The sequence below is a fragment of the Genypterus blacodes genome, unplaced genomic scaffold (genome assembly GCF_046128005.1).
Source record: "Genypterus blacodes isolate CSIRO-AG114 ecotype Tasmania unplaced genomic scaffold, CSIRO-AGI_Gbla_v1 ptg000216l_1, whole genome shotgun sequence".
Lineage (NCBI taxonomy): Eukaryota > Metazoa > Chordata > Actinopteri > Ophidiiformes > Ophidiidae > Genypterus > Genypterus blacodes.
In genome coordinates, this window is record NW_027467015.1 from 381,578 (window position 1) to 393,979 (window position 12,402).

At 43.1% G+C, this 12,402-nt stretch overlaps 1 protein-coding gene and 1 long non-coding RNA gene across 2 annotated transcripts; one reads left to right on the forward strand and one right to left on the reverse strand.

The window, feature by feature from the left end:
* The first annotated feature begins 529 nt into the window (after positions 1–529).
* Positions 530–7,385, forward strand: utp6 (UTP6 small subunit processome component). Its single transcript, XM_076170326.1, has 19 exons — positions 530–773; positions 1,006–1,090; positions 1,190–1,231; positions 1,319–1,411; positions 1,682–1,729; positions 1,832–1,895; positions 2,021–2,139; positions 2,233–2,310; positions 2,402–2,483; positions 2,606–2,687; positions 2,845–3,023; positions 3,233–3,312; positions 3,532–3,609; positions 3,838–4,017; positions 5,150–5,230; positions 5,803–5,912; positions 6,112–6,178; positions 6,575–6,647; positions 6,741–7,385. The coding sequence occupies exons 1-19, from the start codon at positions 682–684 to the stop codon at positions 6,893–6,895; spliced, it is 1,788 nt and encodes a 595-aa protein (XP_076026441.1). The 5' UTR covers positions 530–681; the 3' UTR covers positions 6,896–7,385.
* An 819-nt stretch (positions 7,386–8,204) lies between these two features.
* LOC143016151 (uncharacterized) lies at positions 8,205–11,496 on the reverse strand. Its single transcript, XR_012965487.1, has 2 exons — positions 11,359–11,496; positions 8,205–10,112 (listed from the first exon to the last, which is right to left on the reverse strand). It is a non-coding gene; the product is annotated as an uncharacterized LOC143016151 (long non-coding RNA).
* Between the last annotated feature and the right edge of the window lie 906 nt (positions 11,497–12,402).

Consider the following 12,402-nt stretch of genomic DNA (forward strand, 5'->3'; position numbering starts at 1 on the left):
TCCCCATGTTATAACAATCGTTCCCGCAATGACTATAAATGAGCTTGTTTGTTTGGGGCAATGAATCTAACATCAAGACAGTTTTCTTCCTGTCTTCTTTATTTCTTCATATTTATCATCTTCTAGTGAAGCAGTGGCGCCTTTTTCTTGTATCTATCATTGAGCTTGGCGCCGTATTTTACTTAATGGTATTTTCAGCTGTTTTTTGTTTTTTTAAATATGCCTGATTAATACAGCTCATTGGTGGGGCGTTGGTATATTGTAGTTGAGTTTTCTTATTCAGTTCCTTTCTATTTTTAAAGGAAAATGTACCAGACTATCCCAAAGATTAACTATAACAGGCTTAATTTACATTCTGAGTAGAGTCAGGGTAAATAATCATTTAATAACAGCCTACTGGGTTTTCTCGTTATCAAATTAAGTCTTATAGTTATGGTTACGATTACAGTTTGGAGAATTGTGTGTTTTCCGTTACCCACATAGCCCCTGTTTGTTTCCACACGGAACTATTTGAAAGCAGAACCGGAAGAGAATTGAATCACAACTTACACACATGTGTAGGGACTCGATCCGGTTTGCAACATTTGTGGTTCTCCCTTGTTAATATCTGCTTAATAACTGAATCGCCGCGTTACACTCATACACACGTAAAGTGGGGAAGTTAACTGTAGTGTTGACGACATGGCGGAGGTGGTTCAGCAGCGGATTGAGGATCGGATCCCCGAGCTAGAGCAACTGGAGAGAGTGGGGCTGTTCACCAAGAAAGAAGTCAGGTAAAAGAGAAATGATCACGTTGATAGAGTGTAGTTTAGTAGTAGTGTAGTAGGATATTGTCACATAAAGGGGCCGTATTTGAGTCTCTAACCAGAGTCGAACCTGATGGAGCTTATAATCGGAGCTAAAAATCGATTGATTCCCGACTAATCGACATTACTAACACATGTAACGTGAATTTAAAGTCTCTTTCTCTCTTTTGTTCTTCAATATTAATTCCCCCTGTCATAGATCTATAATCAAGAGAGCAACAGCATTGGAATACAAGCTCTACAGGTTGATCATCAACAAACAGGACTTCATCGCATACATTCAAGTGAGTGATGTCATCTCTTTTTCCCAATGTGAAGACAAACGTACAAAGACACCATAAGACATTCTCTGATCACTTACCTCCTGTTTCTTTAAATGACAGTATGAGATCAACATTTTGGAGCTGGTCAAGAAGAGAAGAGCGGTAAGTGTGAAAGAATGAAGTGAATTTAGTCGATTAAACGATTTTACTACTGTAACTTGTCTTATAACTTTTACTTTGAATTTGCAGCACATACACTACCAGTTCAAAAAAGAAGAGATCGAGTTTCCCATCATCCATCGGATCAATAGTGTCTTCAGAAGAGCGACGAAGAAGTGGAAGGTACTGTGCACCAATATTACTTAACTTAACACTAAGATGGACACATTGTGCTTTTTAAAGTTTTCCCTGTATTGTGTAATAAAGTGGGAGTATGAATTCCGTTGCCCCTTGTCAGATGTTTACATCGACATGTAACATACCGGATCTGTCTGTTTTCGCTCAGTGTGCACAGCTTTACGGCAGCAAAGGGAGAACAGAAGTGGAGTAATGCGTTGAAAATAATGAGTTCATAAATAATTCATATTTCTTCTCTTGTTTCCCCTCTTGCAGGATGACGTACAGCTGTGGCTCTCGCATGTTGCTTTCTGTAAGAAATGGGTACGTATCTGACGCCATCGTTGTCTTTGAGTGCATGAGTCACGACGAACACTGCGTCCCTCAAGACTAATAATCGAATCTACTCTGGTCTTCACTCCTCAGGCCACCAAAGGGCAGATCAGTAAGGTCTTCTCAGCCATGCTCGCCATCCATCCTGACAAACCAGGTACAGGAAATGAGGCTTTTCACATCATTTAACTCCCGACCATCATGACTGCTGTGGTGTTCTCAGTCTATACGCTTCGTAAGAGAAAGTCATTGTGGTTTTTATCTCTGCTTCTGCGGCTTCAGCCCTGTGGATCACGGCGGCCAAGAGCGAGCTGGAGGATCACAGTTCCTCTGAGAATGCCAGACATCTTTTCCTGAGGGCTCTGCGCTTTCACCCAAACAACAAGAAGGTCTACCAGGAGGTAAAAGAATACACTGGATGTTTATGTAGGTATTCTGTCTTGAATTAATTGGAGCAAAAAGAAGTAACGGTAACAATCTGATGTTTGTGTCAGTATTTCCGAATGGAGCTTTTGCACGCTGAGAAGCTGAGGAACCAGAAGAACGAGCTGGAGAAAGCCGAGGTGGACCTGGTGAGGCTTTATTGAATTGACAGTCCACACACACACACACACACACACACACATACGCAGAAGCTAAATGCCGTCTCTTCACACCTTCCAGGGGGAATACGAGTTCTCGCTGGAGATCCTGAGTGGTAAACTGGCTGAGGTCGTGTACAGAGATGCCACAGGGAAAATCAAAGGTAGGATTTAGCTTTCTCATCTTTTCAACACCGTTACTAGAGTTGTTGCACGTTACGCGGTCGGCTTAAGCTGTGTTGTCACTTCGTCAAACCTTCATCTTTGCTTGTTTTGTTCCCCGCAGAAGCAGAGTTTGTCGTCTCACTTCTGAGTATCGCAGCCATCTTTGACTTCACCAAAGATCTGCAGGACTTCATTCTGCAAGAGTGAGTCATGGACATATTTACAATTAAGATAATTTGTGTTTCATTTGATTTGGATTGAGACTCACGCACACCCCGCATTCTTCAAGTCAAATGGAGTTTACTGACTAAGCAGAAATGCACGGCCTCCCTCTCCTCCCCCTCCTCTCCTTGTCTCCAGCTTACAGACTCATTACACAGAGGACAACGTGACGTGGGATTTCATGGCCAAGCGGGAGCTGGAGGCTCCGGGAGCGGGGGAGGAGCTACAGAGCGCCAAAGGGCGCGCGTCCGACATCAACCGGCGAGAGGAGCGCTGCTGCCAGGTGTACGAGGAGGGCGTCAAGAGTCTGAACACCGGTAGGAGCGCAGACACACACAAGCATCAAAATCTCAACAATGTCAAAGTCCAATTGACGTTTGTACTGGCATAAATAGTAGTTGAGTTGTAGATTATGGAAGTTTTACTTTACAATAAGACATAATCACCCATCATTGATCCCTGTCTCATGCTGTCGGTGTCACTTTTTGTCACTTTAACAAAGCGGCATGTGTGTTCTGTGTTTTAGAGCCGATGTGGTCCTGCTATGCGGCCTTCTGCTTGGAGAGACAGAAGAGGAAGACCAACGTCCAAGAGCTGAAAGACAAGGTAAGAAATGACGGGAAATGCTCCACCTCAAGCTGCAATGTGGTATAATGCATTTACCTTCTGTATGTAAATGCAGGACAGACGTATACTAGTATTAAGTGTGTGTGTGTGTGTGTGTGTGTGTGTGTGTGTGTGTGTGTGTGTGTGTGTGTGTGTGTGTGTGTGTGTGTGTGTGTGTGTGTGTGTGTGTGTGTGTGTGTGTGTGTGTGTGTGTTACAGAGGGAGGAGAGGCTGCTGGGAGTCTTCCAACGTGCTCACGACTGCTCGCTGCTAAAGGAGGAATATTACAAGAACTGGGTAAGTTAATGGACGGGGCGAAGATTCACGGGTGTCACATGATCCCGGCAAGCTAAAAAAAATGAGTACAGCAGTCGTGTGTGTGTGTGTGTGAGAGATTGTGCTCCAACGTATTTGGCTGCATTGGACGAAATCTGTTTTAGTTGTAGACACGAAGCAAAAGTCAATGTCGCTCAAAACTACTGCAGTGATGTTTGAGAAGCACAAACTGTTCTCCATCGTCTCCAGCTGCAGCTCCTGCTTTCATCCGGAGATGCGGAGGGAGCGGCCACGGTTGCCATGGCAGCCACGCAACGCTACAGCCAATCGGTGGACGCGTGGAGCCTGAGCCTGCAGACGCTCATGCATCTGGGGAGCGGAGACGTGGGGAGGCTATTTCAGGAAGCGCTCACACACGTCAATCCTAAGGTACACGCAACCCACACACACACACACACACGCCACATCATTTGTACTCATTCCCATCAAAGTTTGCGCTGAGGAGACACACCACATCATTTCTGCCTGTACAGCACGAGTGTGATTGTTCTCTTTGGAGAGTGGAGACACACACACACACACACACACACACACACACACACACACACACACACACACACACACACACACACACACACACACACACACACACACACACACACACACACACACACACACACACACACACACACACACACACACACACACACACACACACACACTCCGCTGTAAGTGGGCCATCTCCTTGGCCCAATTTGTGACAATTCCAGCACATTAACTTCTTCAAACGGCCCCTCAGGTCTAAATGCGCCCCACCATCCATGACTTTAATCATTCCTTTTTGTCAGCTGTATGAAATCAGATTCACATATTATCTTAATAAACTGGTAGGATTACATTGAACCTTATCACCTGAACAGATTTTCAGGCTCGCCTCATATTGTGATCTAATCCTTACAAACCACCTGCATGTTATGTTTCTCTAGGACTTTAGAATTGTCTCTCTCTCTCTTTATCATTATTGCCCCTTACCTCCTAATTGAATTATTGTGGACACGCTTAGACTCAATTGTAAGATGTAAGATGTCGAACATCAAGGTCAGAACTGCTTTCATCTGGTCTGTCAATGGAATTTACGCTTCATTTCTGAGGACACGGAGGCAACGTCCTCCTCATTTTTCCGTCCTAATTCACCCTGTAAAGGACGCGCTGACCTGCCCGCTGAGATCCAAACAAGCCCACTTGGCCCAGGATACTGAAGCATTACTCACCAGCAAACCAACAAGCCAACAGTCTATTCAAGCATGGGTCTATGCTGAGACCTGTTGTGAATCTAGAGTTTTGATGGAGATGTTCCTTGACGCTGAGCCGGCAGATCAATCTCCCCGCTGTGCAAAGCTGTTAGTTTGGAACCAACAGGATGATGCTTCTGGTTGTTAACGAGATGGGGCACCAGTGTAGCAAAACAACCCATAAAGTGGTGAATCTGTCAGCGGTTGTTAGGGTGACGGACGCTTCTCCTCCTCTCAATCCTCACGTGTCTCCCGTCCCGCCTCCACAGGAAAGTCTTCCTCTGTGGCAGCTGCAGGTCCGGTGGAGCGTGGACAGCCAGAGTCCCGACGAGACCGAAGCCGTCTTCCAGGTATCCGTCTGAATCAATGACAGCGTTTGTAGACAGGGAGTCGCCTTTGTATTGAACAAAATCAGATGAGTCAAAACATCCACAGGAGTCTGTACATTGTTGACATGTTTCTATCAATAAGTCATCATTTTGAAGATTCTCTCAGGGTGAAAAGTTATAGACCAAAAAAGTTATTATTACAGTGCCACCATCAGATCAACCAGTACCAATATTCAGCGGGATATTACCTGGATTATGTCATAGTCAGCTTTGATTTATCCTACAGTTAAACATCAGGAACAGGACCTCCCTACTTTGTACTTACGACCTCTGCAAAGTGGAGCATAGAGATTAATGGCGCAGTGAAATGAACAGCAATACAGAAGTTGTATTAAATGTATTGGCTAAAACAGAAAATGTGTTACTGAACGCGGCAGTTGTTGTGCTTTTGATGCTACTGTCCGATAAATCCTCCCCTGATAAAGCAGGGAAGATTAATCGCCTTTAAAGTCTGCGCCGTGTTTGGGGAATGAGGACACCACACACACACACACACACACACACACTCACTCTGTTCTCTTGTTTGTTCCCAGAGAGGTCTGCTGTCTACTGTCGCGGCTGTTGCCATGGAGATGAAAGAGGGCTACCTTGATTGGTCATACAGCACCCGAGGCTACAAGAAAGCAAGAAAGACCTTTACCAGGTAATGACAGACACTGAGTGTGTGTGTGTGTCGTCTCTGATTCCAATGATAAATAACACAATCAGAGTGTAGCACTTTTAATTGGTCCCACGTGCTGTGCAGCATGATTGTAAAGCAAACTCTTGAGATTGTCAGTGTCCAGGGAGGAGGATGAATGTGGCTTGTGAACTAGAAAATACTTTTTTGTTTGCTTCTCTAGTTTGCAGGAAAACAGGCCGCTCTCCAAGGCCTTCTTTACCAGAATGATTGAGATGGAGAAGGAACAAGTAAGTAAATATCTACAAACCGACTGCACGACTATATTGGGACATGCATGAATAAGTAAACGGTTAATAAATAGCATGCAGAATCAAATATTATCATTATCATTGCAATTGACTGGCAATTGATTTGATACATATTGAATCTGCCTGCGTGATTGACATCTAACTACAAATCAAAAAGGGCTGGGATCCTGATGTCTTGATAATGTTTCATTAGTGTGGGAAACTAAACCCTAGCATGCAGCCTGTTTCAGGTTCTAAACCACGGAAACTGATCAGAAGACGAAAGCCACCAACAGATCTTATTAAAGGCAAAGAAAGCTGCTGACAGAGTCCATCATGTTGTGCAAAGAGCACGACATGATGGACCAAGATTACAGTGGATGTTTGTTCTTACAGGAGACGCCAAAGATGAACAATCTGAGAGGTTACTACGAGAGAGCCCTGCAGGAGTTTGGCTCCTCGGATGATGGTGAGGGAGTTCAATACCATGAAAGTAATAAGAATCAGCAACGATTATTAACACTAAACTTAACAAAACGCTTTTCTTGTGTTTTGCCTTCAGATCTGTGGCTGCAGTACATCCAGGAGGAGCTGGGAGACCTCGGTCAGCCAGAGAACTGTGGCAAGATCCACTGGAGGGCTATGAAGTTTCTGGAAGGGGAAAGTGTGGAGAGATTCATCACCAAATACACTCTGCTTCAGACAGGACACCTATGAGTCCACCTGGGAGATGCTCGCAGGTCTACAGAGATACAGAGAACAACCAACGCTGAAGAACATCTGTAGATCCTGCACTTGTTTTGGACCAGGCGTTCCTCTTGGTCCTTTTGAAGACCGGTGCCTGTCCACACACGATGAACTGTTTCATTGAAGTTGTTTTGAACCTTGCTGTTCTATCAGGAAGCGACCCGTTGCCGTTCCAGTGTCAGAAGAAACGTTTGTAGTTTTGATTCAGCAGCTTAACACAAGTCACACCTGCTTTCTATTTTCTAACAGAGCATTTGTGTGTTTGTAATAAGAGAACAATGCTGGAATGTTCTATGGAAGGTTCAGTTTAATTCCATGAATCACACATTTAATTGGCATTTGGTGATGATTAATATAACAATGTTAAAATGTTCCTTCATTGTTGCTACCCTCTCAGACAGTGACACGCTGTAACAGATGTATACAAATAAACAGCTCATATAACCGTCGTTTTAAATTACCTACTGCTGTGGCTATAATTCTGTTTTAATATACATTTACATATCTGGTATCTAAGGAATCATTGTGACTTTTCCGATTACGTAAACAATCCCCAAACAGATCCCCAGTGGAAATGTCCCCCAGTATACAGTCAAGTAGGCAATATGTCTGACATACAGTATCTGGGGAGACCTAATCAATAAACCCGATCGACACACAAAACCAACACTTAAAACCTGAACTCAGCTTTAACTGGGCAGAAATCACACCTGTGTTCATGTACTTGCAGCAAGCATGACAATACTCAGCTAGAGGGATCCATGACAAGCAGATTGTCGTCATCAAAACACAAACCATCACATAATGAGACTGCACAAAAAACACGAGCTGCGTAGTTACAAAAAGCAGGTTGGTAGTCATAAAAACATCACACACGCATCTGATAAACCATAAGCACATCCAGAAACACGTCAAGGAGCCATACAAAGTTAAACGTCTCACATTGATGCGGGAGAGCTAATGGAGTCCATCAACCTGTCACTGAGAATTGATTCACAAGTCCATTTGTCAGTTGTAATGTCATGAATCAGTCAGTCTCCATTAAAAGCAAAGTGAAGATTTACACATCCACGTTCTCGAGCTGTTCCTGTGCTGTGTTAATGTCCTGCGACTGTTCACCGACGTCTGGGAAATGAACTGAAGCCTCCATTTGTCTGTTAGAGACTCGCAGAGGGAGGCAGGTAAGATGCTAAATTCACCTGAAATCTTATTTACCTGCACATCTTTGGCATCCAAGTAACACTATCCTCTCTAAATGGGATTATTTTCGAGGAATAACTCTGTTCAACTACCTTAGTTTAATTTCAAACCTAAGAATTTGGCTGCAACGGGCCTTTAAAAGCATTATGACACAAACAGTCAATCAATATGAGCTTATCACATCCACAAAGTGCATCTTATGAATGAATAAGTCTCCTCCATACTTGTGCAAAAACATCAATCGACCTGATGGTGGCGCTATAACAACAACAACAGCTCAATAACCTTTGAGGCTGACATGGTACACTCATATGTGTGTTTCTTTGTCAGTAGTTTGTGTGCCTTGGAGGAGGTATTTCTAGTTTAAACACTGTTGATGCCTTCAGAGCAGAACAATACGAGCAGCAAATGTGCTACAGGCCAGAAGCAAACCCACACAAGTGCACAGTAAATAATCCAATTCAGCGGAGGGACGACTAAACAAACACCCAAATATATTTACACTTTTAAGGACACTTTAAATTGCTCTCACCCTTTGTTCTGTTCAGCAGTTGCACTTATAGAAATGTAACATCGATGAGGTATAACAAAATCTTACAGAGAAAGCATTCATAGGACTGGTTTAAAGTATCAAGTCAGAAAACTAGACAAAACAACACGTTTAACTACATTAACTTACATTACACGCTCACTTAAATGTCTTTTCTAGTCTCTAAAAATACTTCACACATTCTTGTTGTCCGTTTTCTATGACCAACGAATTTACTGAATGAATGGGAGTCACATGATCTCTCTGTGTCGTGTTAACCTCGTCTACAAAAGACCTTTGAGACATCACAGGCATCACGTTCCCACAGATAATCGGCTGCTCCTCGCGTCTTCACACAAAACAGCGACAACGATTTAAGCCCACAGCTGAATTTCCACACGTATTAAGGCAGAAATTGTATGGGTGACTGCAATTTTCAACTGTGATCCCTTTGTGCTGCCAAGGCTATTTACAGACAGTGCAGAAGTCAAAATACCACCGACACGTACTGCTTCCACAGTTTCAGATATGATGGAATGACATGGACTTTACTGCTATAACTGAACAGTATCTGTGTTCAAAAGGGTAAAGAAAGTATTTTAGTCAATGGCTCAGAGGCTTTTAAGTACTGTTCAGTCCAATTTTCAGCCGGAATGTTCAAACTTTCACTACATTGAGATTCAAAATGGTCAAATTTAGAGATTAGATTGGACAAATATGATATAATAGCAATAAATATTAGTTTTAGTGAGCAAACTGTGTCTTAGCCTTTGAAAACCTGCAGTTGGACCCGATTCCCACATGCTCACAGTCTCAGTAGCTGCTACGTTAATGTCAGACTTTATGTTGGCCGGTCCAGAGTCTGTCCATGGAGTTCCCATAGGGAGGCTGTGTTCACCTCTGAAGCTGATTAGATGGGGAAAGTCTAATTTCTTGTTCTGTGGCACTTTCTGACTGTCTTGCTTGCACTCTTCCATCTTCCAGTCTGAATGAAGAGAGTGTATCATGGATGTCTTAGGCCACTTGTCACCTCCTTTGTTGATGGAAACAGCACACCAAGCACACCGTCCTCATCTTCTCCAGCCAGAACATACAAATACACCTTCATCTATCTGGGATGCTTTCCCCCACGTGGGACCAAAACATGTTTAGACATAAAGTCTGTCCACCACCTCCAAAGAACATGACTTCAGATTTTCTTGAAGAAGATGTAGGTGAAGAGCACTACCACGCCTGCAGAGAGCATCCCGATCACACACTGGTGGATGGTGATGACGTTCTCCAGGGCATGGATGCGCTCCTCCATGGCGTTGGTGTTGATGTAGTCATAAATGGAGGCCCCGATGCTCCACACCGCCCATACGGCATCCACCACCGCTTTCATGGTAGGAGACACCATTTAGAGGGCCGAGTGCTGCTGGACGGCAGCCACATCCACCACCTGTGGGCTCCACTGCACTGGGGAGAGAGGAGGAAGAGGAGGAGGAGGAGGAGGGTGACGCATGGAGAGGAGAGGAGTGTGTAGGGTGCTGACAGCCAAAAACAAATCAGCAACCACAGATGAGTTTTGTGCTGTGGTCACCAGAGTATTTTACACATTGTATTCTTACATCTTATACGTCTCCACGAGCAATATGCAAAATACACTAAATATTTAGTTTAATTTAGTTTGTTGTCTCCTTCCCCTGATATCTATGACTTACTTTGGCCATTTTGCTGTCTTTATTAGTCCTGTTTGTGGTGGTTTAACTGTAAAATTAGAGTTAGTTGTCTAGAAATATCTACTTTAGCCATTTCAGAAGCTATATGATGAGACAAATCAGTAGGATACCAACGTGATGCTTCAGAGAGTTTATTTCAATGTAAAGTCATAGCTACAGCCACCATAGTTACTTTTGATGACAAATGTTGTTTGTTTGGAAGCTGTAACTTATTTGTTCACTGGAGGTCTGGGGAGTTTGAAGCAGCAGCCTGGTGAAGACAAAACATGACTCCCTCTTCCTCCTTCAAGTGAGGTTTTAGATTCCATGAGTGGGAGGCTCTCCTGAGACATGATATTGTTCAAGCTGCACTCAATTTATGGATTCCCATCGGGATGGAATGAGGATTTGAGGAAATTATACAAACATTAAAGATATAAAATGTGTGTGTCACTGGGAACTTGTTTTCCCGTGTGTGTATATATCAACAACCTTCTCTCAGCTACTTCACGGTAAAAATACAGATGTTTCAGGGTCAAAGGTCATATGAAAGCACTTTGTGAGCCACAGTGAACACATTTGTATCACTTTTTTCACAGTTTTTTAAGCTTCTGTTCTGTTTTATTCATCTGTACATCATGACACTGAAACTTCAGAATCACCAACACCCTGACCCTACAACGATCAACAACCATCGACGTCAACACTAATGCGGGCCTTTACCAGCCTATAGCTGACGTCATTTCAGCAAACTTGGTCCACTATTCAAAGCTGGATTCACATGATTTAGCATCTGATCAGGCCAGCTGATCCCCGCCCACGGTGCGATCACACAAACACCGGTTTAGTTCCCCAAATGGATCATGTGAGACCACAAACCTTCACAGATGTGTGTTACAAAGCAACACGAGCCAGAGTTTGCACCGCATAATGACGAATTTTACGGATTTGGATCAAAGCCCGGAGGGAGGCTGAAGTCGTTTATGATCAGACTCAAAACTCACCGACAGGTTTCCAATGTGAGTGTAACTGTGAGTGATGAAGAACATCCGTACTGTCGTTTGCTGGAGCAGTAAAGCTGATGGTGTTTAGAAGCCGCTGTGCCTGTCAAAGTCCGGCATTGTTGCAGCGTAAAGTCAACCTCAACGTAACACTGGACCTGTGGCGAAAACTTTCAGAATAAAATGATTTTCGACAAGTATCGCCTACGTTCTTTTCACGAATACAGCGAACACAAGCCAAAGGTAGCGCGCATGTAATAAGAAATGTGAAGTTAATAAAATCCTACAACTTGAATTTCAACCAAATAATAGATAAAGTACAGAGCGCCAACCCAATATATTATTTTGAAAGCAAACATTTAATTTCCGGTCTCGGCCGCCTGCATATGTCGAAGCAGCTGACACATGCCAAAGGAGAGCGTCACTACAGCCGCTTAAAGTAGAGCATGACCTCAACAATAGAATAGAATAGACATGATAACATTTTGTAAAAAAAAAACCCTCTCCCTGGGTTTAATAAAGCCTTTTCTGATTTTGATGTGATTCTGATGAAGTAACATAAGAAGAAAGAAGACAATGTATCAGAATGTGACAAAATTAAAATAACAAACAGTGACAAGAACATAATGGAATTGAATTGAACAGTGTAATAAAGCAAAGTAGATCATATCACACAATAAATAGAACAAGATAAAAATGCCAAACAGCAGAATTTTTTTTTACAGAATGGAATACAAATCTACAAGAGTAAAATACATGAATGTAAAATATAAAATGGAGTTGAAATTTAAAAAAAATAGTAGAACGTATGAGCCATGTCATAGCTGAATGAATCCATAAGCTTAACTGTAGCTCGGATAAGACAGTAGTAAGATAAGATATGCAATAGAATAGAATAGAAAAAAGTAGAATAAAAGAAGCAAACAACCGCGCGGTAATGACTTGGTGTGTGCGGGAGAATGTTACACGTGATCAGACACATTGATTTGAATCTAACTAGCTCCTGTCTGACACCTGAGAGCGGTGACATGGCGCCAAGCTGCCAGC

Coding starts and splice junctions, on each gene's coding strand:
- utp6 (XM_076170326.1), top strand. CDS start 682: ATGGCGGAGGTGGTTCAGCAGCGGATTGAGGATCGGATCCCCGAGCTA. Junction 4,018..5,149: donor TCACACACGTCAATCCTAAG/GTACACGCAACC, acceptor CCGCCTCCACAG/GAAAGTCTTCCTCTGTGGCA. Junction 5,913..6,111: donor GCAAGAAAGACCTTTACCAG/GTAATGACAGAC, acceptor TTGCTTCTCTAG/TTTGCAGGAAAACAGGCCGC.